At 39.0% G+C, this 26,845-nt stretch overlaps 1 protein-coding gene across 4 annotated transcripts; it reads right to left on the reverse strand.

Annotated features, from left to right (window-relative positions):
* Positions 1–26,137, reverse strand: CHFR (checkpoint with forkhead and ring finger domains). 4 transcript variants are annotated; one of them, XM_062010144.1, is made up of 18 exons: positions 25,961–26,069; positions 25,323–25,467; positions 23,194–23,293; positions 16,381–16,490; positions 14,168–14,227; positions 13,801–14,013; positions 12,643–12,810; positions 11,906–12,062; positions 11,512–11,666; positions 10,826–10,988; positions 9,807–9,949; positions 9,214–9,333; positions 8,821–8,904; positions 8,056–8,126; positions 7,084–7,171; positions 6,801–6,908; positions 5,651–5,723; positions 1–3,354 (listed from the first exon to the last, which is right to left on the reverse strand). In XM_062010144.1, the coding sequence occupies exons 2-18, from the start codon at positions 25,453–25,455 to the stop codon at positions 3,312–3,314; spliced, it is 1,989 nt and encodes a 662-aa protein (XP_061866128.1). In that variant the 5' UTR covers positions 25,456–25,467; positions 25,961–26,069; the 3' UTR covers positions 1–3,311. The 4 variants fall into 4 exon arrangements, with proteins under 4 accessions (XP_061866128.1, XP_061866126.1, XP_061866125.1 ...); XM_062010142.1 differs by lacking the exon at positions 25,961–26,069 and adding an exon at positions 26,080–26,137 and having other exon boundaries at positions 2–3,354; positions 12,643–12,858; XM_062010141.1 differs by having other exon boundaries at positions 2–3,354; positions 12,643–12,858.
* Positions 26,138–26,845: the final 708 nt, after the last annotated feature.

Consider the following 26,845-nt stretch of genomic DNA (forward strand, 5'->3'; position numbering starts at 1 on the left):
TCTGTTCAGAAAAGTTCTATTAATAGTAAGCATTTGAAGTCTTATGATTTACACAAATTAGATCATTGTAAAGATGAACACAATATGGCTGGGAAGCACTTTCTCCAGCATGCTGTTAAATCAGTGGTTGTTAATGCTTCAGTGTTCATGATGTTGCAAGAAATTAAAGTAGTATCCACTTTTGTAAAAGTAGTAAACTTTATTTACTGGCATCTTGAAGTCACCTTGTTGACAAAAAAATGAATTGTGTTTCATAGTTTTTCACTTACATAACTTGCTCTAAGTCCTGATGATCCTTTGTGATATCTTTTAAGAAAGTTTGAGAGAATTCCTTGGAATGATACAACAATGTCATTTCCAGCTCCTAGAAGTTCCACGATGATTTTTAGTTGCAAAATCTTAACATTCAAATTATTAATTGCTTGACCAAGCATCAACAAGTGTTGCATCCATCCATTTCTGTGGTGAGAGAATATGCCACAGAAGAAACAAAAGCAGACAACTTCAATCAATAGCTTTTTTTTCTTTTTCTTTTTTTTTTAATTAATAACTTCTTAGTTCAGAAAAAAATAAATCACAAAAGAGAACTGGAAGAACTACTCTCCACCTTCTTTATAAAAGAACTTTCTCAACGAGAGAGACTACATACCTTGTTCACCACTATGTCAAACCTTATCATAATCACCTCAGTTTTCACAACACCTATTCTACCACATTTCATGCTTGGCTTCCAAATATCTCTTATAAAGGAGGTGGGGGTGTGCTTTAAACAGGTTAAAAATATGCTGCACCTTTACAGTATTTAAACAATTACACCAAGCATAGTTCATACATTTATCACATTAACTATCACCTGGTAACCGTACATTTAAAAAGGTCTAATGTATAGAGTATGTAATACCCACGACAGATACTCTTACTTACTTAAGAGCATATAAAGATCAGGATTTATTCACCCTCCCCATCTGCAAGTTAATTTCTCATCTCTTCCTGGTACAATATAAATGACCCAAAAAAAAAATCCCTTCATTCCATTGCACTACCACAACCCTATATGCATAGAAAGGCAGATTAATTATCTGTGACAGGGAAAAGGAAGAGGGGGCTAGAAAAGGAATTTGAAGAACCTCTACTGCACAGGTAGTTTAGATGCTGAGTACAAGAGTTTTGTTGTTTGGTTCCCTCCTCCCCTCAGTTGTTTTTTTTTCCTTAAGGTCACATAAAACATCCCTATACAAAGATAACTTGAGCAAGTGCAAGCGAGGTTGTACATAGTACTGTAGACACATTGTTCTTGACCAACAAAAAAATCTCACCACAAGAGGCTTGAACACTAGCACAGTGACAAGTTTATGCTGAAAGCCCATCTGGGGTGTGGGAAGTGGTGAATGAGAATGCAAAGCACATTTCTGCATATAATAATATGCAAAGGCTTGATCTCCACAACTGCACTCCGTTTGCTACATGCACAGCCAGAGATGAAAATGAGATCAAAAACAGCTGGGAATGGTTGTCCTGAGAAGATACAATAACCATTAAACAAAATCTAAACACAAAATACAGATACAGAAGCAACAGAACATTGATAATATTACTAAAAGACAGAAACACACTGTTGTTGTTAAAAGAAGTTTCAAGTATTATTCCAGATCCAATTTCAATCCTACTCACAGGAGAAAATGCCCAGAGATTTTAGGAGAAGTCCACACCAAAGTGTATTTTTAATAGCATAGGGGCATGGTCAATAGACCCATCCTTGCAACAGTTATTTTAAAAAATAAAAATCTAACCAGAAATGCATCATTCTAATTTGCATTCCTAACAAGATGTGCATTACTGGATATAGTTGTGTAATTCACTGCCACTGGTAGACACAATGTGCTGGCATCAGTTGTGCTCCCTTAGATCACAGGGTACCGTGTGTACCCTTTGTAACATCAAAGCAAAAATCCTGCTCGTAAAATAAGGCATACTTAAAACATCGTGGTCTCTAGAGGTAACTTTGTATGCTTTCTCCTCATTCCCTTTCACTCTTCTAGGTATGATGAAGAAGAAAAATTGGTCGCAGTTGCAGTTTGTCAGCATTAGCTCCCAGATTATGAAGGAATAGATCAGATCAGATTGTATCAATCTGTGCGTGCAGGGTGGGTTGTGTTGGGATAATTTCTTTAAGTGATGCTTGGGACATTTCCTGAACAAGCTCTGCAGAAGGCATGAGAAGAAAATCTACGTTTTTTAACATCAGTGACACCAGTGTTCCCCTTCATCATCCCTATCCCTATCCAGAAATGCCTCCATATTGCTATAATTTGTCCAAACTGGATTATTTTCTGCAATAATGTTCCTTCCAGTAATGTTGCTATATTCTGTTTTAAATTATAGCTTTTTCTACATTTTCACCAGTGTATGCATGGCAGAGAACAGCTGCATGCCAGAGGTACATATTTAGCACATGATATCAAACCATAAAAGAAATAATAATAAAAAAAGCACCAGTGTGTGTCCTACTGGCTGCTCTATACCAAAAGCACTGTTTGGTCTTCTGATATAAACCACTACAGAAGTAATATTAGCAGAAGGCTGTTCTGCTTCAAGTATTACCCCAACTTTAAACATGATCTTCAAATTCTTGTGCAATTAACTTTTGTAACTTAATGTAGATAAAAACGTCAACACAACTAAACTAAGCAAAGGAACTGCACTACTTCCACTAGAACGCTGCACATATGGTAGAAGCTTAAGTTGAAACAGCTGCTTAATGGATGGAAATAGTTTTTCTCTTAAAGTGAATATTTATGTGGTTTCTAATCCAAAAGCAACGGGTAGTGACAAAATATCAGACTACCGCAAAACGCAGTTACAAATACACACTGACGAGTTCCTTCTTAAATAGTAATGGCTCTTGAAATATCCATCAGATACTTTTACAAAACATTTCTATTTTAAGTCTAAGGATTTTTTTTTTTCAGTTTCTTCACGAGTAGTGCAAATACACTCCTTATTCTTAGGTCTTCCCAAGATATGGCTGGTTTTTGCGCGTGTGATTTCCGTGTTCTTTGCTGACGTGATACAGGGACGCTGGAGTCGTGAGGATGGAATGCAATGCTTGCTGGACTTTCTTGGAAAAGAAAATATTCTACCTTATTCTTGTACAGCTGTAAAATTCTACAAATTAAAAAGTTCACACCAGATTACCTGATGCAAAAGTCATTCATTCCCTGCTATGGGGGAACTGAGAAGATCCCCTGAAACCTTAAACTGTACAAGCAGTGTTAAGAGGTTTTTGTCCCCTCTCTACAGGCTACAAGTATTCAGTTCTTGAATCGTGTTTGTTCACAAATGTGATTGAATTTCCTAAAATTAAAACAAAAAACAAAGAAGTATTAAAATGTAACAAGGTTCCCAGAAGTCAGACAACAAGAAAGAGTGAGCATCTTTGACACGGTATTTTGAATGTGAAGCAATTTAAAGCAGAATGCTTGCATGTTAACGTACCTGTTTTTCAGAACCTGTTTAGATTATGCTCTGCTACAGTGTTATCTGTAACAGGACTTTCAACATCTCTCCTGCCTAACCCTAGTGAGTTTTACTATGCACACAGAAACCTTGTCATTAAAAACATTCCCCTATACTTCTGCATACATCAAGCCCAGAAGACAATTAAACTAAGAATCAGCAAATGAATTTTGCCCTGTGAGACATTAGTAATTTTTAGTAGACAGCATTGCACAAGTCACCAGGAACTAGAATTACCCAGGTTAACAATACATTTCAACATGAACATATTCTTTCACTGGCTTAGAATCTTCTTCTGGAAAGAAAAAGAAGTTTTTCTCATTCCGTGTTTTGGTTTTATGGGAATGGTAAACCCATCTTCATGAATTAAATAAGAGAACACAATTTTGTATGAGGCACTTCCTTCCAGTGCTCAAAAACACATCACCATTCTTTGTTCTTCTCTTACTTGGGTTATGCATCTGCTGATACATGACTGAAGCAGGAGCTGGGGTGTTGGGTGTGTATATACATATACATGTGTAAGAGATAATGCAAAAGGGATCATGAATTTTCTTGCTCTTGGTGAATTCAATGAAAGATGAGAAAGAAATCTTGCTTACATAACCAAACTACTCTAGGAAAATTGTTTAGCTCAGTAAGAACAACCTAACTGACTATCTAGGAGTGGTGTGACAGGATTGTTTGCTTTTATGGATTTCAGGAACTAAGAGCAGCAGCCAGTGAAGTTCTAGGAACAGCCAATGCTTGAAAGACAACAAAGGAGAAAAAAAAAGGAAAATCCACCCTGAGTAATTTCTATTCCAGATGGAAATATCCACCACAATATGAAAAATGACAACTGGCGAATGCTTTGATACTGAATCAACTCTCTAACATTTCAACCCAAAATCTCCTCTGGGGACACAGACAGTCCTGTGATGTGAAGTTACAGATACAAGTGGTACTTTGCATTACATCTGCAACTTAAGTCCCAAACTGTTTTTGAAAGTTATTTGGCAAAATCTTCTGAATTTGTAAGAGACTAGGGATGAATATTTTACAAGTCTTTCTTATGATCTACTTGCCTGAGCTGTACAGACTGGTTACTTCCAACCCATAGTATCTGAAATATTAAAGGAATTACGCTAAGTGTGTATGTTCATTGCAGCAGTGGAAAGGTACCACAGAATCTACTATTCATTAAAGCAATTCCTCAATAAGGGTAACAGCTTTTCTATCTTAAATTGCACTGAGAATTTAGAGAATTATTCATAAAGCAAGAAGGAATTTTCTACCCTTCCTGGAACCAGTTAGCTCTTAGGTAGATCATTTGTGGTTTGTTTTACAAGTCTTTAATATTTGACTTATCATACATGCAACTTTTTACAAGAACGAAACTGCACTGGCTATCAGTGACCTTCATTTTTTTCTACTCAAGGACCTTGATTTACTTTGAATGGACATTTCTCATGAATGACTCAGTACCAGGAGACCATGTCTCTTAGATGTAATAGAATGCCTGAGAAGTAGAGGGTTACTGTCTTTTCAGGCTCAGTGTTTTGTTTTCATGATATGCAGATTGCTTGGGTCAGAGGTGTAAGACCTAGAAACAAATCCACAACCAGGAACTGCTAAGCCACACCAGATTCCTAATGTTGCATGTTCCAAACTTCTCTCATTTCTCTTATGGCAAGTTATTTCCCACAATTTAGCCATTCAAAGTATGTTGCACTTCAGTAGAATAGTCTTTCAGTTTAAAATGGAAATTGCAGAGGGCCAATTATTGTATATGCAGTGTTTTTAAGAAGCACCCAGACACGAGCAAATGAGAAGTTGCTTCAGTGGGAGAGGAACAGGAATGAAGAGGGAGTTGTGGGTGGAAAACAAGACTCAAAAAGTGTCAGCAATGGGTCACACAAACTTACAAGTGCTAGTGATGCCCTTCTGACATGTACAAACGGCTCATTTCAAAGTTGTGTTAAAACCAAAAATGATAAAACCCAACCCCTAAAGTTCACCCAATCCTGCATTTACTGCAACAGTGTTACTCAGTAGCAGTTTTTAGCACTTCAGGTGTTGGGAGTTTTGTATTGTTTTCTTTGTTTTTTTAAGAAACAGCAATAAAGCCCACTCTCTACATTGTCAAACTTACATGGCATGATGTGCTTTGACCTGAGTTCGACAGTTGCGTCCCCAGTAGCAGTCAGGACGTGATGTGACAGTCACTACAGGAAGAGCAAATGAAACACTACATTTACTGCAGAATCATTAAACAACGTGATGCAGATTATCAAGCCACTGCTAATGGTAGTTACTCATCAGAGGAGGCTTTGTAGAGGGAGAAATATGATTGGAAAGAAACAACTTTAACTATATTGGTTCACCTTTCTAGAAACAGTGCAAACACTTAGTGAAGGACAAAAAATTCATTCTGAATATTAGGCTTATGCAGACTTATGATGAGAGGATTTGGTTCTTGGTGCTGTCAAATGACATTTTACCTTTTAGTTTAACTGAGTTGGACTTCATACTTTAAGACACTGGGCATACATCTAGACACATTTCCATACAAAAAAAAATGTACTAATCTGGGAAGTTTGTTGGTTTTCCCCCACTATTACGTACATTATATTTCAGCTGTCCAGTAGGCTGTCACACTAAAATGAAAAGCAATACTAAGGAGAAACTAGGTAAACTGGTTTTCATGCACAGCAGCAGAAGCAGAGCTCTCCACAGTTAAAGACAGAGAAGCTGTTGCTAACAACAGGAACTAAGTGGACAAAAATAACATTTAAAAGTAGACTGTTGGAAGAGCTTCTGTTCCCAACAGATTTAGGAATGAAGGAGGCACAGTTGCTTGCATGCTATTTTATACTAAAGCTGTACATGCAGACAGATTTAGAATTAATTTATGAAAACATTTTTGTTCCTCGCTGAGAGCTGGCAAAATGTGAAATTGTTCAGGAGGTGCATCATTTTATGTGTATTCTAGTGCAGCAACTAGTTCCTGTTGACTATATTCTGGATCTTACCAAATTCCTCTTTTCACTATGCAAATATATTTGTTCTAAAGATGAGCCAATATACTGAAAGCAGAAGGTTCCATTAGGGAGTCTGACAACAGCTATCTCCAAACTTAGCAGTTGACAAGTAAGGTCATTAGCATAAGGTATCAGCTCTGCCAAGAGGTTTACACCGGGCTAGGGCTACACGTAGGTGCTAAAGAAACCAAAGATACAAGGATAAAACTGACTAACTCCTTAAATGCCTTCCCCCCCCTTACTATGAAAAGCAAGCCCCACCTGGCAATTCAGCAACAGGAATATTCTGCCTGTACTGGTAGGCAAGTTCTCGAAAGCTGCGAAGGCCACAACAGTAGCAAAGCACTGTGTTCCCAGTAATTCTGTAATCTGGGGAGAAATGCAATTTGTAAATAACATCAGTGTACAGCTTGAGGAACCAGATTTAACAAAAATGTCATGATGGCACTGGTTATGCACACAGAACTTCAAATCTCTTGATAATACTACTGAGTTATATACAGATGAAGAGTTACACATGCACAAAAATGAACACAACACGTACCTGACAACATAAACACTCCTCTCTGAAGAGCTAAGAGACTTTCGTTTAACATATTTTTCCATGTCAAACCCCTGGATGCCAGGTATTCCTGAAAAGAATCATTTAAATGTTTAATCTAGAAAAATCTCCAACACTAATGAGAGATCATTTACTCTCAAATACTTCCAAACCTAGATCTAACTAAGTTTTCAAAATGTGTTGATGCTGATGAAGTATCTTTCATTAGCATGATACTTGCAGATCACCAGTAAAACCTTCCCCTCAGTATCTTTTTTTTCAGAAGATCCCCACTTTTGCCAAAAGAAGACAAACAGATTCATTTCAGACACTCTCTTAGTTAAAATCATGATTTCATCCAGCGTAGCTAATTTAGAGAGCCTGGTTACGGTAGGGGCAAAATATTTTCCAAGCAACCCAGTGCAAAATGTAACTTGTCTGGGGGAAAGCATTTAGCAAGTCTTGTTTTCCTGGTGAAATATTTTTCTCTTCATTTATATTTTGAGTATTACACTTCAGACTGTAGAAACTGACTTTCTTAAAGAATACTTCATAGAAGCAAAATTCTTTCGTAATTTAACAGCCAAACATGTCTGAATTCCCAGTGTGTCTACCAGTCATTTAAACTCAAATTCAGAAGTTATGTATAGAACTTTGGCTTTCTTGGCACCCAGATATGCATGCTGAAGAAATCAAATGTCAGGACTGCATTGAAAGTGATTTTTTTTGTTGGTAATTTAGGTGGCATAGGAATAACTAATGCTAAATAGAATGCATCTCTAGAATATGATGCCCTCTTACACAGAGGCAGAAAGAGACAGATTATCACTCAAAATACTTCCAGTCAAGACATAGTAACAGTAACTTTGGTCTAGTTGAAGTTGAGCAGCACATCACTACCATTTCCCGAGTGAGTACATCTTAAACTTTGTACTTTTACTGTTACATATAATCCATAACAGTTTTTAAACATACCTTGAGGATATCTGACTCATAGTGGTTGTTATTTAGGACTCCATCCAAACACTTCTCACCAAGATTTATTTCTAATCAGAACAAGAAGAAGAAAAGTTACTCTTTCTTCCCCCAACCCCATGGCCCTCATACATTGTCTGGAGGTTCTTCTGTTTCCTGAAATAATGTGCACAAACTCATGTGAGCACCAAGTAAATGACTGCATTCAACATCTGCTAAAGTATGTGATATCTATCTTCAGTGGCAAAAACAAGACACTGAGATTTTACAATTTCACCTTTAGTTGACAAACACTCCTACTAATCTGCATAAAGTAATAGTGCTATTAAAGCATATTCCATTAGCTGTAAATTGCAGCCAAGTCACTCCAACTGTTCTAGTTTATTTTTTAAATATGTCTGAAACTTTGAGTTTGGAAGCCTGTATATTTAAGAGGGTAAGGTTCTTTTCTAATCAGTTAACATCAGTCATGCAGTGCTCTTGCATTGGTTTGTATGATTCTCTTACTAGGCTGAAATACGCTATAATTCGTTTTATACAGGAAAGCATCATACTCAACAAGTTTTCAAGCCCAATATGGTATGAAGGCAAGAAGTTCCAATTCTCATGCCACTCGAGAATTTTTTGTTATGTGAGGACACAGCCTTTCTTCTGTATGTGCTACAAGCTAATATATTACATTTCTTCTATTACCTAAAGTTAAGAGATAGACAGACATTATTGCAAAGTGAGCAAGCTCATAAGAAACAGATTATTCCACAGTACCACAGAATGGTGCCAAACAGCCAAAACATGCCATACGAGTGCAGCCCCAGTATAAGTGACAGAAGGGTTGGAGACAAACTGTACCTGTAAAATAGCAAAGAAAACTCTGTAAAGACCTGAACACAACTAATAGTTGTTGTTCTTATATATGTATAACAATAAAATCCTGATAAACTTGATTTTAAAAAGTACAACTTTCTCATTTAAATACATTCTGTATGTGAATAATAAACTCGATAAAGGAAGAGTCTTTCATGTTGTCATTTTGAGAGTCCACATAAATAATATCCAAGCAAAGAACATTCTTCAAAGTACACTGAAGTTTAATTAAAAGTAAGGAGAGACTTAGTTCTGTAGTCAAGCTTAAAATTAAAAGTATATAAATGTACACACATTGCTGAGGAGCAACATGAGGATTCTGTTCACGCTCTGCTCTTCGGTCAGGCATTGGCTGAAAGCAGCATGTGCATATTACGTGACTTCCTTGAGCAGGACACACATATTCCTGGACAGCTAGATGATAAAAGCAGAAAGAGAAGGATTGACTGATCAGTGTACACAATTACAATCTGGATAGGAATCTTAGTGAATCTTAGCAACATAAAAATATGAAAGTAGCAAGCAAGCAACACCATTTTCACAGAAGAGGGGTTGGACTAGAACATGTCTAAAGGTCTCTTCCAACTCCTACCATTCTACGATTCTGTAAAAGAGTACAAAAATGGCATTCAAACTTCCTAATCATGTAGGTGTGTAAAATATTTCAATATGTAGAACAGTTTAAGAGCCAGCAACCATCAGCAATCTGTTTCAGACAACCAGAGAAAAATCATGGTCAAATCTCATGGTATTTGCAAAGACATCTGTGTGGTATTACTCCTGCAGTACTATGAGAGACAGCTTGCAGTACTATGAGAGAGAGCTTATAATAGGTGTAAAAGTGGTAGTACTTCACTGTCACACTGAGGAGATTTCATGACACTGACCTGCAGGGAAGTCAGCAGATGTAGATGGTGCATCTCCCAGTGCTTGCATCCCTCCTGCTTCTGTCTCTTGGCCTGTGCCAGGTAGAGTTGGAACAGAGTGTCTTCGATACCCTGGGCACTGTCTGCATACTATATATGGTTGACTGAAAGAATAAAATAAGGTCATAGGAAATCACACACAACAAATGCAAATGTAACTCATATTCCTATGCTAGACAGGGTTAGTCATACTTTCAAAGCTTAAATCTGAAATTTCTTCATCTAGTAACATATGGAAGTTTACATAACTCAGTACCTCACAGCTGTGAAGACTGATGTAGTTGTAACAAAGAAAAGCTTTGTATTTTCTAGTATTCCCCAAGCAGTTTAGAAAAACAAAAACCAACAAGAAACCAGTGTGACAGGAAGCAAGATGAACAAAGTTGGAATAATTATCTACATAGAGAGTTCGTCTGTTCCCCTCTAGACACACAGTAAAATGTTTGCTGTTGCAAATAAGAGGAGATATTTTGATGCCTGGGAATTCCCAAGTCAAGCATTAACTGCTTCAGTACCATACACCTGGTGAAAGCAGCATTCCAGACACACAAGAAAGCACAATCATTGCAGCTGCACTCATAGGGTCATGGATGGCTTCATCTCCTGATGAGATCTCAGCCAGAAACCCATTTTCTCTAAAGGAACAGCCAATTTGTAATTGGAAAGGGTAGTTTCGTATCTCTCACATGAAGCTGTTGCACAATTCCTGATAGAACTGTTGGTCATAAACTGAATCTTGCTGGACGTTTAAGAAGTTCTAATTCTAATTACTTTTTGTTGACTGCTCGAGGCAGTAGGGTGGCCAGAATTGCCAAGATAATTACTGGTAAGAATGAGCAAGCCTGGAAATGAAATGAAGATTCATCTTGGCAATGACCATGGAAACACTATCAGCAACAACAGCACTCATGGAATGAGCTCAGTTTGGGGCTTTGTGCATTCAAACGTTAAGTAATTCTGTACAGAACTTATAGACACACCTGATGTCTGAAGATTCACTGTCTACATCTGACAATTCCAATAAATCTTCAGAACTTCCCTCCTCGTCTGAGAAAGATCTCCGCACCTTCGGCTGCAACATGTCTTGAGTGATTTTGTTTCTAGCATCCATGCTACGCACATCATCTTCGTTACGACACTTATCTTGCATGAGAAACAAAGGCAAATGTCGAGGGAAAAGAACACATCACAACCCTTATCCTCACCCTGCTTTACTAATAGAGTTATGATCACTGTGTTTTCATTTCCATGAAATATGGTTTTGGATAACAGAGTTCTAGAAGATCTTAGTTCAACTCTCCTCTGTTAATGCAAATGTGGTATCAGGCAACTTAAGTTTTGTTTTCAAGAGACCATGATCAAAGTTGACTATATCAATATTCAAGTATATTTTTCAGAAGAATCTGAGTATAGGTGGCCTTAGCAGCAGCAAAATAAGATTAAGAATTCTTAGCATACCCAATTACAGTATAAAATCACCTCTAATTCTCACCCAATATTTGAAATAGTACAAGTTATTACATCATGCACTTGTTTTCTTGCAGCCAGGTCAGAGAAAACAGATGACTAATAAAACCTACATAGAAATTTAATAGAAGTCCATTTGTGCATACATCAGTTATGCAGCTGATACATCAGATTCTGTTTCACACACTGTTCAACTTGCCTGGGTGCTGAATCAGATAAGCTTCTACCAAGTTGTTCAATATGTGATTTTTACAAATACGTTCTACTGGACAACGACAAGTTGGACATAGAGAAGATCTTTCCATCCATCCTGAGTAGCAGGCAGCACAAAAAGTATGCATACAAGGCTGTAAGCTGGAAAACACAGACATGAAAACAGTGAAACAAGTGGTGTTGAAACACAAATCTTCTGTTTTTCAGATACATTCAGAACACTCAAAAAATATTTGGCATTGCTTTGACTGCAGAGATTGTGGTGAGGAGGGGACTCAGAAGGGCTCATGAAAATCCTAAATATCCTGGCCTCCTCAAACAGCTACCACTGAACTTAAAATTACTGCCACATGATGACAGCTTTCGTCAATCATACATACCTTACACAGTCATGCAGCAGTTCTTGGCAGATAATGCAAGTTAATGTTTCTTCCATCTTATCTGTTTTCACGTTTGATGTTTTTGCATCTTCAAAGCCAATTTTAATTATACATTCACTGGGAGCTGCTGGTGAAAGATTTGGACAAGCATCTTCATCTACAAAGACAAAAGATTCCACAGTATGTAGATTTTGAAGCTTTTTAAAATGTATTTCAGTTTGGGTTTTTCTTTTTAAAAAAAGATGATTCACTGTCCACTGGCAATGGTTCCACTAGAGCTTCTTGCTTTACACAACCACTTCTACTACTGAAGGCATTACTCTCAGGACCCCAAATAAGTCAATAAGAAGCAAGAAACAAACTGAAGCAGGACTCCTGACAACTGACTTGACCCAATTTGGGGGCAGGAGGTGACAGAGGAACAAGAAGGGAGTTTTGTTTTTCTTTTTAATACAATACTAAAACATAAAATAATATTATGAGGAGATAAAACGTTACCTATACCCTACTAACGTGATCTTTCCAGACCTTCTAGGTTTGATATGTGTGCATTTTAAATTTCTTTCATGTTAATAAAAAAAAACAAGCAAAGATCATCATATTTCTGTTAATCTCACTAGGCTTCCATGAAAAATGGATATAGTTTTAACAGTCTAATTAATTTTTTTAGTCTTTGAACAAAAACATTCAAATAAAAAGAATGCAGGATAGATTGCCCAACACTGTAGTATGCTAACCTCCTTTTAGTTTCTTCTTAGCAGGTTCCAAATCTTCCTCGTCAGCCATCCTTTCAGAATCTGATTGTGCTTTTTCTTTGTCGGTGATTTCTGAAGTGATCACAGAGATATCAGTATTTGTATCCAGCTTTTCATGTTCATCATGCAGTGCTCTTAGACACACAGATTCTAAGATGGGGAAAGCAGGCACAGGAGTGAAAACTGAGGATTGTGATCCTGCAAAATAAAACCAGAAACATAAACGTAGCTGCATGCAGCTATGAGACGTGAAAACAAAAGGTACTAAAACCACTGACGATGCACACATCAATCCAAACGTCTGAATAGGAAAATGTGGATCAAAAAAGCAATGTCTGTGTAACTACACTAAATGCATTCTGAAACAACTGGACTACTTGGAAGACCTGGGGGGAAAAACAAACTATTATTTGTGTAAATCTACTTAAAATCCCTGTTCCTCTTTAAATTGTAGAGTATTTATCCCTAAGACTATTTTCCACACCAGATCTTCCTGACAAAGATGCCAGGCAGAGGATATATGCAAAATCAATCACATTTAATAGTAGAGGGCAAAGCTTTTGTTTTCATAGGAACATGTTTTAAAAGTCCCAATAAGTTGTTGACAAATGCCAACTGCTAGACAGCTATTCTTGTTCCATCTACATTTGCCAACTTGCATATTACACTTGCCAACATAATGTAAGATAGTAGACTAGGAATCTATGTGGAATATTTTGGCCTTAGTGCTCTAAGCATGGGAAAGGGGACTGATGACTGGCAGCAGTTACAGTGGCAATTACTTTCCCATAGTGACTGCATTAGCACTCATATCCACTTACTCTATTCTATGAACCACATAGATTTTGAATCATGTAGATTTGCCAGGTTTTCACCAGTGCTCCACTATAAAACCATACTGTAAAGACAGAACAGCTTGAGATTTATATGCAATTTCTGTCCCTCTGAACATAAGCAATTCTTATTAATGTTACTCATCCACCAGGATTTACCCTGCCTGCTCAGAGACAAAGTAAAAAAAGCACATATTTACTTCATGTTTTCACTAGAACTTTACAAAGCAAACGCTAAAGACCCAATCAATGCTAAAAGGAAGAGTTGGTGGGATATCAAACTTTCAATATTTGACACAGTTCTTACCAGATGTAGAAGGATTATCCAGCTGAACAGATGTAGACTCAATATGAGAGGTAGAAGAAGCATTAAAGAGGTTAGATGTAGAAGTAGATGGCTGTGGTTCCTCATAGCAAGACTGAGTAGCTGACGGTGATGAGGTAATTTGGGTCTCATCATTACTTCTTCCTGTACTTGAGGTATCTTTGGTCACATGGCATTGGTTTTCTACATTAACTTCTACAGTTGGAAGGTGGGAAAGGAAAAAAAAAAAAGATCTGTGTGACAGTCACCACATCATGGCTTCAAAATTCCAAGGAATCAAACTCTCAAGAGAGTTACATTAGTCACTGGAGCTTAGCTCCTCTTCACGGATCTTGAATTACTTGCTTACCTACAGATTCTTGAGTTGCATCATGTTTAGTGTTTAAGGACTCATAAAGATAAGCAACATCTGAAAGACATTAAAAAACATTTATAAAAATATTTAAACAAAAAAGCTCTAACCTTAATCTCACATAAACGACTTCTGTCACAAGTGGCTGCTTCCTCAAAGTGTCTGACAAAAGAAGAGGCAAATGAGGGGTCACCTCTAAAGTACAATGTTAATACTCCTACTTAGGAGGCAATTAGGAACAGAACAGCAAGATCTTTTCTTCTCACGAAACCAGGCAGAGAAGCTTTTGTGTGATGTTTAACTTGTGCCAGCCATGGAATCAGAGGCTTAATCACTTCTTAAACTTAAAATCTGCTCTGTGTCAGAACAAACTGTATTTTTACCAATACTTGAATGAAAGTTCTTCAAAGCAGCTTACTATTTCTGACCTCACTTCTCCACTTCTTCCATCAATTTTATTTAATTTCTTTGTGACATACACGAACTCTCAAAAGTACAGATTAAGACAAGCCATAAATTTCATTCAGAAACTAATTTATCTATTAATAAAACCAAATATCCCTTTCTTCTTCATCTTACTTCAACCTAATACAGTTCCAAAGATTCCCCTAATGTGCTACTTTTTCTAATATCCAGGTATCTAGAAGTAAATAAGACCCTGTTAGATTGTAGCAGGCCTTTTTCCAATAAAAATTTAGAGTATTGTCTCCTTCAGAACTAGTTAGAATGGCCATACATTACAAACTACCTGGAAAATTCACAGAAGTGAGTTCTTCCAAGTAGCATCTTCCAAGTAGCATCATCTGCAATAGTGCCATTTTAGAAAGGATTTGAGAGATAAACCAGACAAATATAGCTTATCGCTGCTTCTTGTAACATCTACATCAGACAGCTTAAATCTGTCTGGATATCAGTTAACAGCAACTTCATAAAGAAAGCATTTCAGCAGTATGTATCTAGAGGTTTTTTAGGTTCACAGTTCACATGTCTATTGCTTTCTGAAAGCTGCAAATACAGTCTTGTGTTTTACATTAAAAATCACACTGTAAATGTATCCAATGCTACACCCTCTCATTTCCCAGTACATCCAATTATCTTCACAATTATAGGGGAGCTATAGACCGCACAAAGTCTGTCTGTTCACCTTCCACTTCAGAGCTACCAAACACACTAACGAGAATTAACATTTAAAACGCCTCTTTCATCTAAAGTCTTTCCCAGACACCGAGAGCTCTCTACTAAAACTCAAATATTACACACTTTACACTTGAAAGGAAAATTACATGCTAATGGACTGAGCAGTCATCTGGGGTACAACAATACATATGTAAAAACAGAGCTTGCCCATTTCCTCTCTTCCCCTCATTTATCAAAGCTGAATTCCAAATGTTATTTCATAAAAACAAGCAATTAAATGATTTCTGTAAATCTTTTTAGTCAGGATCTAATGATCCTGTATAACCTAACAAAATGAAACATTATGAAATGGAAAGGTATGAAATGAAGATTCTGCTGCCTCAGTAGTTATCATTTCCCAAATAATTTATGAACATCTTTAAGATGTTTAGATGACAACACAGAGCTTTCGTGAAATCTTTTATTAATTTTATTCCATTGCACTTACACCTGAGCATTTACACCTCAACCTTGGTCCCTGACTTCTGCCCAGTTAATACAAACATAATTAAGTTATTTCAATTGCATCATCCTGAAAAAAATTTCTGAAGAGAAAGCATAATTCTTTTTTAAAGACCACACAAACATTATTCCAGGTTTACTAATTCTACTTTTACTACTGGGCTTTCCCCACCTCTCCCCTTTTTTGCTGCTTCTCTCTTTAAAACAAAGAAGAGCCCAACACAAACCAAAAAGCTTTTGCAGTCTTTCTTTCTGGTGCCAAAGATTGCTTCAATGTGATATATATAAAGTATCACTAACTACCCCAGCAATTTGACTTCTAAAAGAAGTACTGGTCATGTGATTAGGACCTCACTAGTTACCATTCCATGCTCTAGCACATTTCAGTTTTGGACAGTTGCTCAGACTTGTCCCTGTACAACTTGGCTCATCTGTAACCTTCTATAGAGACTTCTTTTTAAACATTAGCAAATAGTCTTAAAATTGAGTAATGCTGTTTGAATGGTACTGATATTTATTTTCTCTCATGACGCAAATGACTAAATGCCATTTAAAAAATATAATTTACTTACTGTTCTCTGGCTCATTTTTTCTGTAAACAACATAGATCACGTCCCCAGTCTGTAAAGGGTATGTCTGCTTCTTAATCACTTTCAGTTTATTAATTACTGTTCCATTAGTACTGTAAAGAGAAACAAAAAGAGAACTTAGCATAAATGTTTTCATAATTACATAGAAGAAGGAAGGAAAACAAGATACTTTGAATGAAGAAACTAATTGCTATCAAAAAAAAAAGTAAGCCAAGATTTAAGAAAGAAAAGTCCAGAAACAAATACAAATTGTCTCCAAAAGACACAAGTGCAGAGCTGCTGGGACTTCAAAGCTCATTTGCAGCTACTGGTAAAGAGATGGTAGCTGACAAACAGATAGACAAAAGGCCCCTGACATTTGGCCAATGTCTCAAATTAATCAGATGATGGTTTCTACACAATTATCTCCACCCTTTAAGCACAAAACAGGAAAGGGCAATAGGAGTTCTAACAAAAAAGTTTTAGGTTATGTTTTCCAACTAACACCAGGCATCCCTAAGACATTCTGACACAAAGGGACTTTCACTGTACAATCAGGGATACCACGTGGCATTAATTTTTCTCCCCTCTTGCATCAAATAGTAGAAAAATCTAAAATTACAAGGTTACTTAGACTGTTTGCAACTCAAATGTGAGAAGTTGGTAAAGCAGAAATCCATCCGTAAGCAAAGATTAATTGGAATTAATCATTTTGATATTGATAAAAACTCCTAATTAAATTGAGGAAGAAGAAAACACAGCATTGCTGATAAATGGAGACATTTCCTTCAGTGTAGGTGATGTTTTATACGAAATCTATTAGTGTTTTACAAATGAGTCAAATGATTCGAGTACTGAATATCTCCAGTTGCTGCAAGCCTCTTTCAGAGCTGCAGCACTCTAGAATTTCAGACTTTTGCCTTCAAAAATCTCAGCAATTAGTACCAAAACCTCAAAATCTGGTTTCCCCCGCCTCAGCAGAGCAAACTGCTGCACGAAATAACAGCAAACCTCTGCTGCCACCTCCTGGAGACCACCACTTATGGCCAGGACACAACATCTCAGACCAATCTAGAGGACATGGACGGTTATTTAGAAATAAGCCCCTTCCTTTTTCAAGATTGTTCTTTTAAAAAAGAACCTGGAAAAACCTCTGGCCATTTAGTAACATGAACAGAGAAAGCAAACTAGAACTTCTATTATTTTTGGACACAAAATCAAAAGCATTACATTAAAGAGTCAAAAGGAAAAGCGAGTCCTTTCAAATCATGACAGGAAACATTGATCAAGGTATTGGGTCTTGCTCTTATCTCTGCTACTGCTTTCACTATCTACATGGCTGAATCAATTAATCCAACATAAGTATCAAGAGACAGTAAAGATGCTACTGAAAACATGAAAAAAACAACCAAAAAAATCTTAGGGTCATGTCAATGCTTGCTCTGTTAAAGAATCTTCAAGCTCCTCCTATAAGCAAGAAAGCTATTTTAAGCTTGCCTTTTTACCTCAGGCATATGAATGTTGAGTAGGCTGAAAAACACAAACACCAAAGAACCAGCAGAACAGACCACTAAAAGAGTGTCAAAGTTGTGCATTTAACAGGAAAAAAGAACTTAAGTCAGTCTGTTGGAAACTATACTCTTTGTAAACTTAACACTGATGCCAGTGATATTAAAAGGATTATGTTGAAGCAAAAATGGTACCTCCTTCAACTGCCAAATAAACATTAAAGCTCACAGCAATCCCTGAAACCTGTCGGAGGCCCTTTAGCAAAACTAAGAAACATCAGATTTGACCTTCTTTATCCAGAAGCCAAAACACAGCATGCATCTCCCATCTGCCTAAGTGTTTTAGACCTTCTTTTGTAATAAAGCAGCTAAGCTCAAGTAACAAGAATTGTCTCTTACTGAGATTTAGCTTCTACAGGCAATTCTTAGTTCAAATGTAGGGAGAAAATGTCACAATAACGTATTTTACAAAGTTGCTCTGTCACAACTGCCAAGTTCCAAGACGGTTATGGGGGACTGTTGTGGTTTAACCCGTCAGCAACAGAGCACCACGCAGCCGCTCGTTCACCCCTCCCTCTCCCAGAGGGTGGGCAGGAGAACTGGAAAAGTAAAACTTCTGGGTTGAGATAAGAACAGCTTAATAACTAAAATATGAGAACAATAACAATAATAAAAGATATAATAGTAATGAAAAGAAATATAACAAAAAGAGAGAAATGAAACCCAAGAAAAAGACAAATGATGTGTAATGACATCGCTTGCCACGTGCTGACCAGTCAGTACCCAAGCAGGAATCAGGCTCTTCCCACCAACTCCCCCATTTATATACGGAGTATGATGGTATGGAATAGCCCTTATGCTAGTTGCGATCAGTTGTCCAGGCCGTGCTCCCTCCCAGCTTCTTGTGCACCTGCTTGCTGGCAGAGCGTGGGAACCTGAGAAAGTCCTTGTCAGGATAAGCACTACTTGGCAACAACAAAAATATCAGTATGTTATCAACAATATTCTCACACTAAATCCAAAACACAGCCTTGTACCAGCTACCAGGGAGAACACCAACTGTCCTAGCTGAAACCAGGGCTAAAACAATAACTCAAGTGAGTTATTCTTGGAAAAACAGAAGGAAAATTAAAAATAAAATCAAATCACCACCCATGTAGTAACCACTCATGCTGAGTCTCATGAAATCTGAAAATCTGCAGAAATAGTTATCCAAGACCCTAACTGTCAAACTGACTACAAACAGACAACTCTATTCAGTTCTGCAGCTATACAGGCTTCAATGAAAGCTGACTACTGAATTCTTTGGCACTCATGGACTCATGCTCAGAATAGGCTTACTTCTAAAGCAGGTGAATGATCCATGTGTTGTAAGGTACTCTGGTATCCTTCTAAGAAAAGTGCCAGTCTGTTACTCTTCAATAATTACTAGTGTCCATCCAGAAAAAAAGAAATGGAACTTAAGAGTAAAGCTTCTGGGTTAGTAGTTTTAATAGTTACTTGCAATTTATATGCATATTATGCTGCACACGAATGAAAATGAGTTTTGAGTTCTATTAAAGTAGCGAATTTCTCTGTACTATGTCATTCTCCATTCTTCAAATGTTCACAGAAATAGTTGTGACTGGTAGCAGAAAAGACACCAGCACCAATTTATCCACAGAAAGAGAGTTTCTGCTTGCCTGTTAGGTCAGCTTGTATAATTTGTTTTCTTTCAAGCACTATAAAACAACTAGTGCATGGTTTGGAAAATAAAGCAGAAACATATCCAAAAAGGGGAGAGTCTGTGAATATTTTACTGTACTATTTGCTAACTCTTGGCTTTTGTTACTTATAAACTTCTGTTCACTCAATAATTTTGAGTTCTCCACACATTTCCTTTCACCTGCAAATTTATGGTAATTCTTTCCAAAGCAGATCCAAGAACTGATTATGTTACCAGGGAGATAAAAAAACCAATGTTGGTTGTCTATGTATATTTATGATATTCTTTGGTTTAGCTACAATACAGAAACAAAATCCCCTCAGTTTAACAGTGCCACACTAGCTGCCTCCTTCAGTGCATTCCTCTTCACTGGAAAAAAATCTGAGCTTGACCACAGCAATGTTCCCAAACTATTTTCCACTTCAGAGAAGAAAAGGCTAACATTGCAGTACTTTTCTGGGACTCCAGGCATCTGTATTGCCAATTAAAACATTAAAAAAACCCTTCTTTTAGCCTGCTTGATATTTTGGAGCCAATCTGATATTCAGCACAAACACTGGAAGACCCAGAAGAACAGAGAATCTTCTGCAAGTAGTCATGTCAACCCATTTAGTCTCTTGATTCAGCAAATGGTAGTCACACTTCATACCAGCTCACAGGCAAGCAGAACACATTGAGAATCTTACTCTTTTGTGTTAGATACAAAGAAGCGTAACACATAAACATCTAATTGGTGGTACTCCATAGGTGCAGCCTTTCTATTACACTGCCATTGTAACAAGCCACACCTTCTCGTGCTTATATCCTACAGAATATTAATTTGGCTTTGCTAAATTGGCTGCACCTTCTGCCTCAGGGGTGGAACATGTAAAGGGGGGGAAAAAAAAAGCAGGAACGTTTCTACATTATTCACTATTTCTCTAGCTTGTATAATCACGCCCTTGGTCTAAATCAGCTCTATGAGATACAAGCAACTGAAACTAGGGGTCGTTTCTAAAGCTTAGATTTAAAGCTCTGAGACTGCCATGAGAGGCAAACGTGGCCTGGTTTGTTGTTTGAAGCATCTAGAAATTGGAGATAACATTGGAGAATGACAACTATAAGCCATTTCCTAAAGACTCTCGCTTGAGCTGAGAGGATTCTCCAGGGATCTATCCAAGGACCTATTCTCATTATTTTCTCTAGCTACAAGATAGAAGTGGAGAGGCAGTAGATCCTCGTCAAGCTTTCAGATGACACCAAAGCAGGGGCAGAGGTGGGCTGCCATTCAGAGGCACTTGTGCAGGATAGAGTAACAGGCTGATGGGAACCTCATGGCATTCAACAAGGACAAATCCTAAGTCCTGCACCTGGGATGGAATAACCACCTGCAACAGTACAGCCTAGAGACCAACCAGTGAGGGCTCTGAGTCTTAGGACTAAGCATAAGATCACACACCTTGGACTTATACTGAGGCTTAAGACAGCAGCATGCCCTGGCAGTGATGAAGGCCTAGAGCACACCTGTCTGTATTCAACAGGGGTGTAGTCAGAAAAGGGAAGCAATTATTATTCCCCTTTACTTGGAACTCATTAGTCCACAAAATATCGCAACTAGTTTTGAGTCACCTAGATCAAGGAAGTTCATGAAAAACTTGAGTGAATTCAGCAGACGGTCACCGAGATAGTCAGAGGGCTGGAGCACAAGACCTGTGAGCTAAAGGGCTAGGGGAACCAGGCTTGTTTTGCCTGGGAGGAGGTTTGGTGAGCAGGGGACCTAATAGCAGCCTTTCAGCACCAATGTGGAAGTTACCAAGACAATAGAGACAGGTTCTTTACTGAGGTGACAAAGGTCATAAACTGAAACAAGGAAGATTCAAAGACATGTAAGGGGAAAAACCCCAAACAATAGCTGTGAGAACAATTAAGTTTTGGAATAAAGGCCCTGAGAGGGTACAGAATCTCTGTACTTGGAGGTTTCCAAGACTTGACTAAAGAAAGCCTAAATGATGTAATCCAAATCCACTGGTGGCCCATCTTTGACAGTGTCTGAACTAAGTAACCTCCTAAGATCTCTTCCAACCTGAGTAATTCTGTATGTTCCGTTTCACTTGCAGTAATATAATGAAAAGAAACACAAAGCCCGTGTAAGTATCTGGAAGCGAGTTCCTCACCCTGAAAAAGACTCCTTTTAATATCAACTGATCAAAAGACAGAAAAGGAGAGGAAGCAGAAAGAAAGAAAAACATAAGTTAGAGCTCATATACTCTGCCAGCATCCTCCAAAAATGTGTATGCTGTTCAGTTAGACAGGCCAAAGGTTTTTCAGGGTATTCTTGAAGGGATTTTTGTCAAAAGCTCAGCAGGTTTTGCTACTAACCCTGAGCTAACAGAACAAGATATTTAATTGCATTCTGGTACACTGGAACAGGGATTTGGTCTGATACCCTTCAAAACCTCAAAGGTGAAATTTCCTCATAATATATGTACATCAGTACATTTTGAAGTGTCTTTGGGTAAAACGCCTTGCAGACATGAAAAGTGAGGGGAGCTGGCAGCAAAGTATTATTTGTTTCTTTACTGATTGCAATAAACTGTCAGAAAAAGAACATGGTTTATAGAAGCAATTTAAAATGTCAGTGAGCTCTTGAAATGTAACAAACTAAAAGTTTTCAGCTACCTTAAGACAAAAAAATCTTGACAAAAAAAGAAGCAGATACAAATATGAAGAGGGTTACAATCTCCTAAGATATCCCCTTTCATTCAAATTCCTGTCTCAAATTTTATAAAGAAAACCAACTAGAATCTACTGGAAGCCACTCACAACCCCTGTAGTGCTATTTGTACTCCCACAGTAGCCTTGGAACTCTACAGGACATAGTCCCACCAGTACAGCAAGTTCACTGGCCTTCAGTATGTGAAGAAGTATATAATTAACTTTATATACCAAAAATAGTTCCACTAAAGTAGCTTAGCTTTTTTAACAGTAGTTCCCGTGAAGTATGTGCTTACATCTTCCTACATTACAGGCTTTAGTTCTCACATCCCTCATATAACACAGAAAAGAAAATAATTATTGTGGTGAAACAAAAGAAACAAAACTGAAATATCAACAGTAGAAATGCAGCAAACACTTTTATTATTAAATTACATTGATTAGGCTCTAATCTCCATCTGACTTGCCTGCCACAACTGCCAGACTACTCTAGTACTTCTGCTATACAGACCTCAGACTTTTTGCATACTAGAAAGCGTTAGAACAAGTACAGATTCTTGTTCCACATCTACTTTATCCTTTGAGATCATCACCGCAGGTATTTTCTCCCCTACAGAAGTGTTGGAAATGAGGTACACTCCTGCTTAGAGCTTTTAAGAATGCTGGCATCACTTTTTTCACAAGTCTAAAGAAATACAGTACAGCACTATTACATCAACAGAATCTTTCATCCAGTAGACTATGGATTCCTTTGTAGAGGAACAAAAGTTATTTAGAAAGAGCCAAAAAGCCCCAAGTCTAGATGTAAAATCAAACAAAATAAAGAAACAAAAAAGAGAAGGATTTACTATTGATGCCTTGAGCAATAAACAAGACTTTACATCACAGATTAAAAAGAAAACAACTGACCTTGTATCTTCCAATGACACCTGACCAGATTCTTCATCCACTATGATTTTACAGTGATCTCCAGACACCAACTTGTTGCCAGGGAAAGATAAGTCACAACCTTAAAATGAAAGATTTTTTCAGTGTGCTTAAAAATACACATTATACAGACAAATCAGCATTCTATGTGGCTACAAGTGCACAACAAACCGACTCATGTACATCTGCAACAGTTCAAAATTTCTACTGGCAAACAGGCAGCACCACAGTTTAGTATGTAATACATAAATACAAGTGGTGACACAGCCCTGTGTGCTGATATCAGCTTATTTCAACCATTTTAGTTCCCTTTTTTCCCCCCAGTCCTAGCCATTACAGATGAAATGAAACCACAATTACTCTGTTCTACACTGGTACAGAGATAAATTCTAGAGGCACCTATCACAGAGCACCCAGCTCTTTTTCCACATCGTTGCAACACCTCTTCATTGGATTTAACTTCTGCTTCATTCTGGTATATTGGGGCAAAGTAGTAGGAGGCAACAGCTGGTAAATGGAAGAATATCACTGTTTTGTGTTAAAGTTGGGGTTTTCGTAGTTTGTTTTCAAATAGGAAAATCTTCCTCATCTCTGCTGACAGCACTATTACGCTAAAAAAAAGTTGAAAGGAGATTAAAAATTCAGGAGTAAGATTGAGGGAGATGCAAAAGTGTAATGACAATGTTGATGTGATAGAAACCTTCCTAACTATGACTCCAGGGCTCTGAGCAGATCTAGTATTTTTACTTCACTTTAAACACTGAATATTCAAGGCAATAATCACTGATCTCCCTTTCACAAATGACTCAAAGCATTTGCTCACACAAAAGTTATCATTAATAAACGCGATTCACTTCCACCTTTTCATGCTGTGGATGCATTGTATCTCAGCCTGCAAGAACAATGTATCCAGAAGGAAAGCAGTAGCCACTATACATGCTGGTGACTTTTATCACTACTCTACTCCTCAAACTCAAGGAACAATCAACAGCTACACAGTTAACTGTTGCCACTGAAAGCAAGTAGACTAAATTTTATTCAGAAGCATGCCAACATCGCCATTCTATTCTACAGTTAACACTTTCATATGGAAGCAGGAAAGACAAAATGCTCCAAACAAGGATTTCTAAGGCTCCTGAAGAGTTTCTAAGCAATACTTACGACCTAAAGCTTGGTATTCTTGTAACCACTCATTTTATTGATCCATTAGCAAACAGTTAATGGAAGCAATAAACCACATAAAAACTAATCCTTTTTTTTTTCCTGCAAGATAACCTTCAACTAGACCCCAATTTGAATAATTTACCTACAGCTTAGACAATGACAATCAATCTAAATCTATACTACCAAATGCCAATAGGCAAAACATTTTTCCTACAATACATTATCTGATCTTCTCATAGAGTTATAACATAGTTTGTTCAAGACTATTTATAGAATGTGACTGGTCAGTCAAAGAGCTTGAACTGATGATGAACAGGAAATTGAAAATGACTGCTGTCAGGGCAGACTAAGAAAGTTAAAACACTGTGATGATTGTTTTAAATATAGTAAGTACAAAATCCTTTAAAATAAAGGCAAGTAGTTAAAGCCCTAGACTCTGGGAATAAAGCTTTCAAAGCCGCTCTCAGAGAAACTTTAAGTACTTGTTGGCAATCTTTATATGGCCAGAAGAATTAAAGGGCTTTTATGTGGGTGTTTTCTTTTCTGTGAAGCACAAGCATTTTGCATTACAGTTCCAACTCATTTCAACCACAGAAACCAAACTAGAGTGTAAACAGGGCTGATACACAGAAACTCTTTTGAATCAACAATAGTTTTTGCTTATTTGTACAGGCTGCCACCGACAACCTAAAAGACATATTCATTTTTAAACGTGCATAAGTCACAAGCTGCTAAAAAAACCCTAAAGGGTCAGTGTAAAACTTCTTCTTTACACAGATTCAAGAGGAATAAGGCAAGCAATAAGGTCTGGCAAGCACCTCCAACAATTGAAAGCACCAAACCCAACTAGTTTCAGTCCACTTTCCAACGTTTTAAAGGCCAGGGGAGCGAATCGCTGCTATTCCCCAAACACCACCCTACGCCAGCGCTCTGTGTCCGTGTCCCACCTTTCTTCCGACCAATCGTCCATTCTCTTTTCAGCAGCAAGACGTGCGGCTCTGCCTCATCAGCACCCAGTCGGATCAGCTTCCCCCAGGGCTGCTGCTGCTGGCTCTGCTCGCCTCCTTCCGAGTGCTCCATTTGGATTCACATCTGACAAAAACAAAGCGAATCCCAACCCCACCATCACACAGCATCCGAGAAGGGGAAGAAGGCCGGCTCGGGGCTGGCGGCCGCGCCGGCAGCCCCCTCCCCCTCTCGAGGCCGAGCCCTCCGCGCCACCGTCCCGCAGCCCCCCACACCCCCGGGGGCTCCCCCGGCCCCTGCCCTGCCCGCTTCCTTTTGTGTGCGGCTGGAAAGCCCTCCCCTTGGCCCCCCGCAGCCAGCCCACCCCCTTCCCTTCGCCCCCACCCCACAGGGCCGCTCCCGCCTGAGGGGGAGCGGGCTGGAGCGGGCTGGGGCAGGCTGTAGCGGCCTCCCTCCCTCCCCCCTCCGCTCACTTCTCTCCCCAACTTTCCGCCCTCCGCAGGCCCCGCTCCCCCGGCGGCGAGGGGAGGGCAGGGGGTGCCGCTCCCCCGCTCGCCCCGGCCGCCTCCGCCCGCCCCCTCGGCCCGCCGGGCCCCCTCCCCGCGGCGCCAGCCCTTACACCCAGTCCCGCAGCCGAGGCGGCTCCTGTCAACAGACATTGCCACCATCAGCTGATCAGGGCTGGGCAGGGCCAGGCCTGCCATTGGAGCCGCCGCTCGGCGGCCATAGAGAACGCACCGGCGGGAGAGGCGGGCCTTCCGGCGCCCACCACCGAGACGCGCGGCCCGGAGCGTCGCCGTCCGTGGAGACAAGAAGGGCGGTAGCGAGGCTGGGGCAGCGGAAGCGCCTAGGCGGCCATCTTGGGTGTGGGCAAGCGCGCGAGCGGGACAAGGCGCCGGCCGCCATCTTTGTGGCGGGCGGGTAGGGCGCCTCGTAGCGGGGTGTGTGGGGGCAGGAGGCCGAGCCGCGTTCATCCGGCACAGGCAGCGGTTAATAGCTGTAGGTACTGTAACTGGATCTTGAAGAGTTGTTAGTTTGCCAGCAGCGGCCAGGTGAAAAAAAACCCTACTCGCAGTTCCAGGAACATGGTTTAGGATGAAAGTTCACTGCAGGGTCGGTGCCTGGTGGTGGGAGCTCCTGGAGCAGCCCCGGTATTAACCAGGAGGTTCTTATGAACCAAAACCTGCAGTTATCAAGGCCAAGAGAAAGCAGCAGAGCTTTCTGTGCCTTAAGAATAGTCACTTTGTTACCCCACCAGTCACCTAATTTCAATGTCCTCTTGTACAGTTGTTGGACACTAGCTAAAAAATCTCCACCCCAAAACAGCAATCAGGTCCCCTAAACAAAACAGCAAGTGTGAGGTCTCATCAGTTCCCCAATGGCAGACCCATCTCCTATGGGCCTGCACCCCACTGCAGCTCCACCACAGTAGCTCAACCTCTGCAGGGCCATTGCACTTGTCCTTCCCCCAGGTTACTGCTTCATCTTCCTACCTTCCCCATCC

The sequence above is a fragment of the Colius striatus genome, chromosome 17 (assembly GCF_028858725.1).
Source record: "Colius striatus isolate bColStr4 chromosome 17, bColStr4.1.hap1, whole genome shotgun sequence".
Classification (NCBI taxonomy): Eukaryota; Metazoa; Chordata; class Aves; order Coliiformes; family Coliidae; genus Colius; species Colius striatus.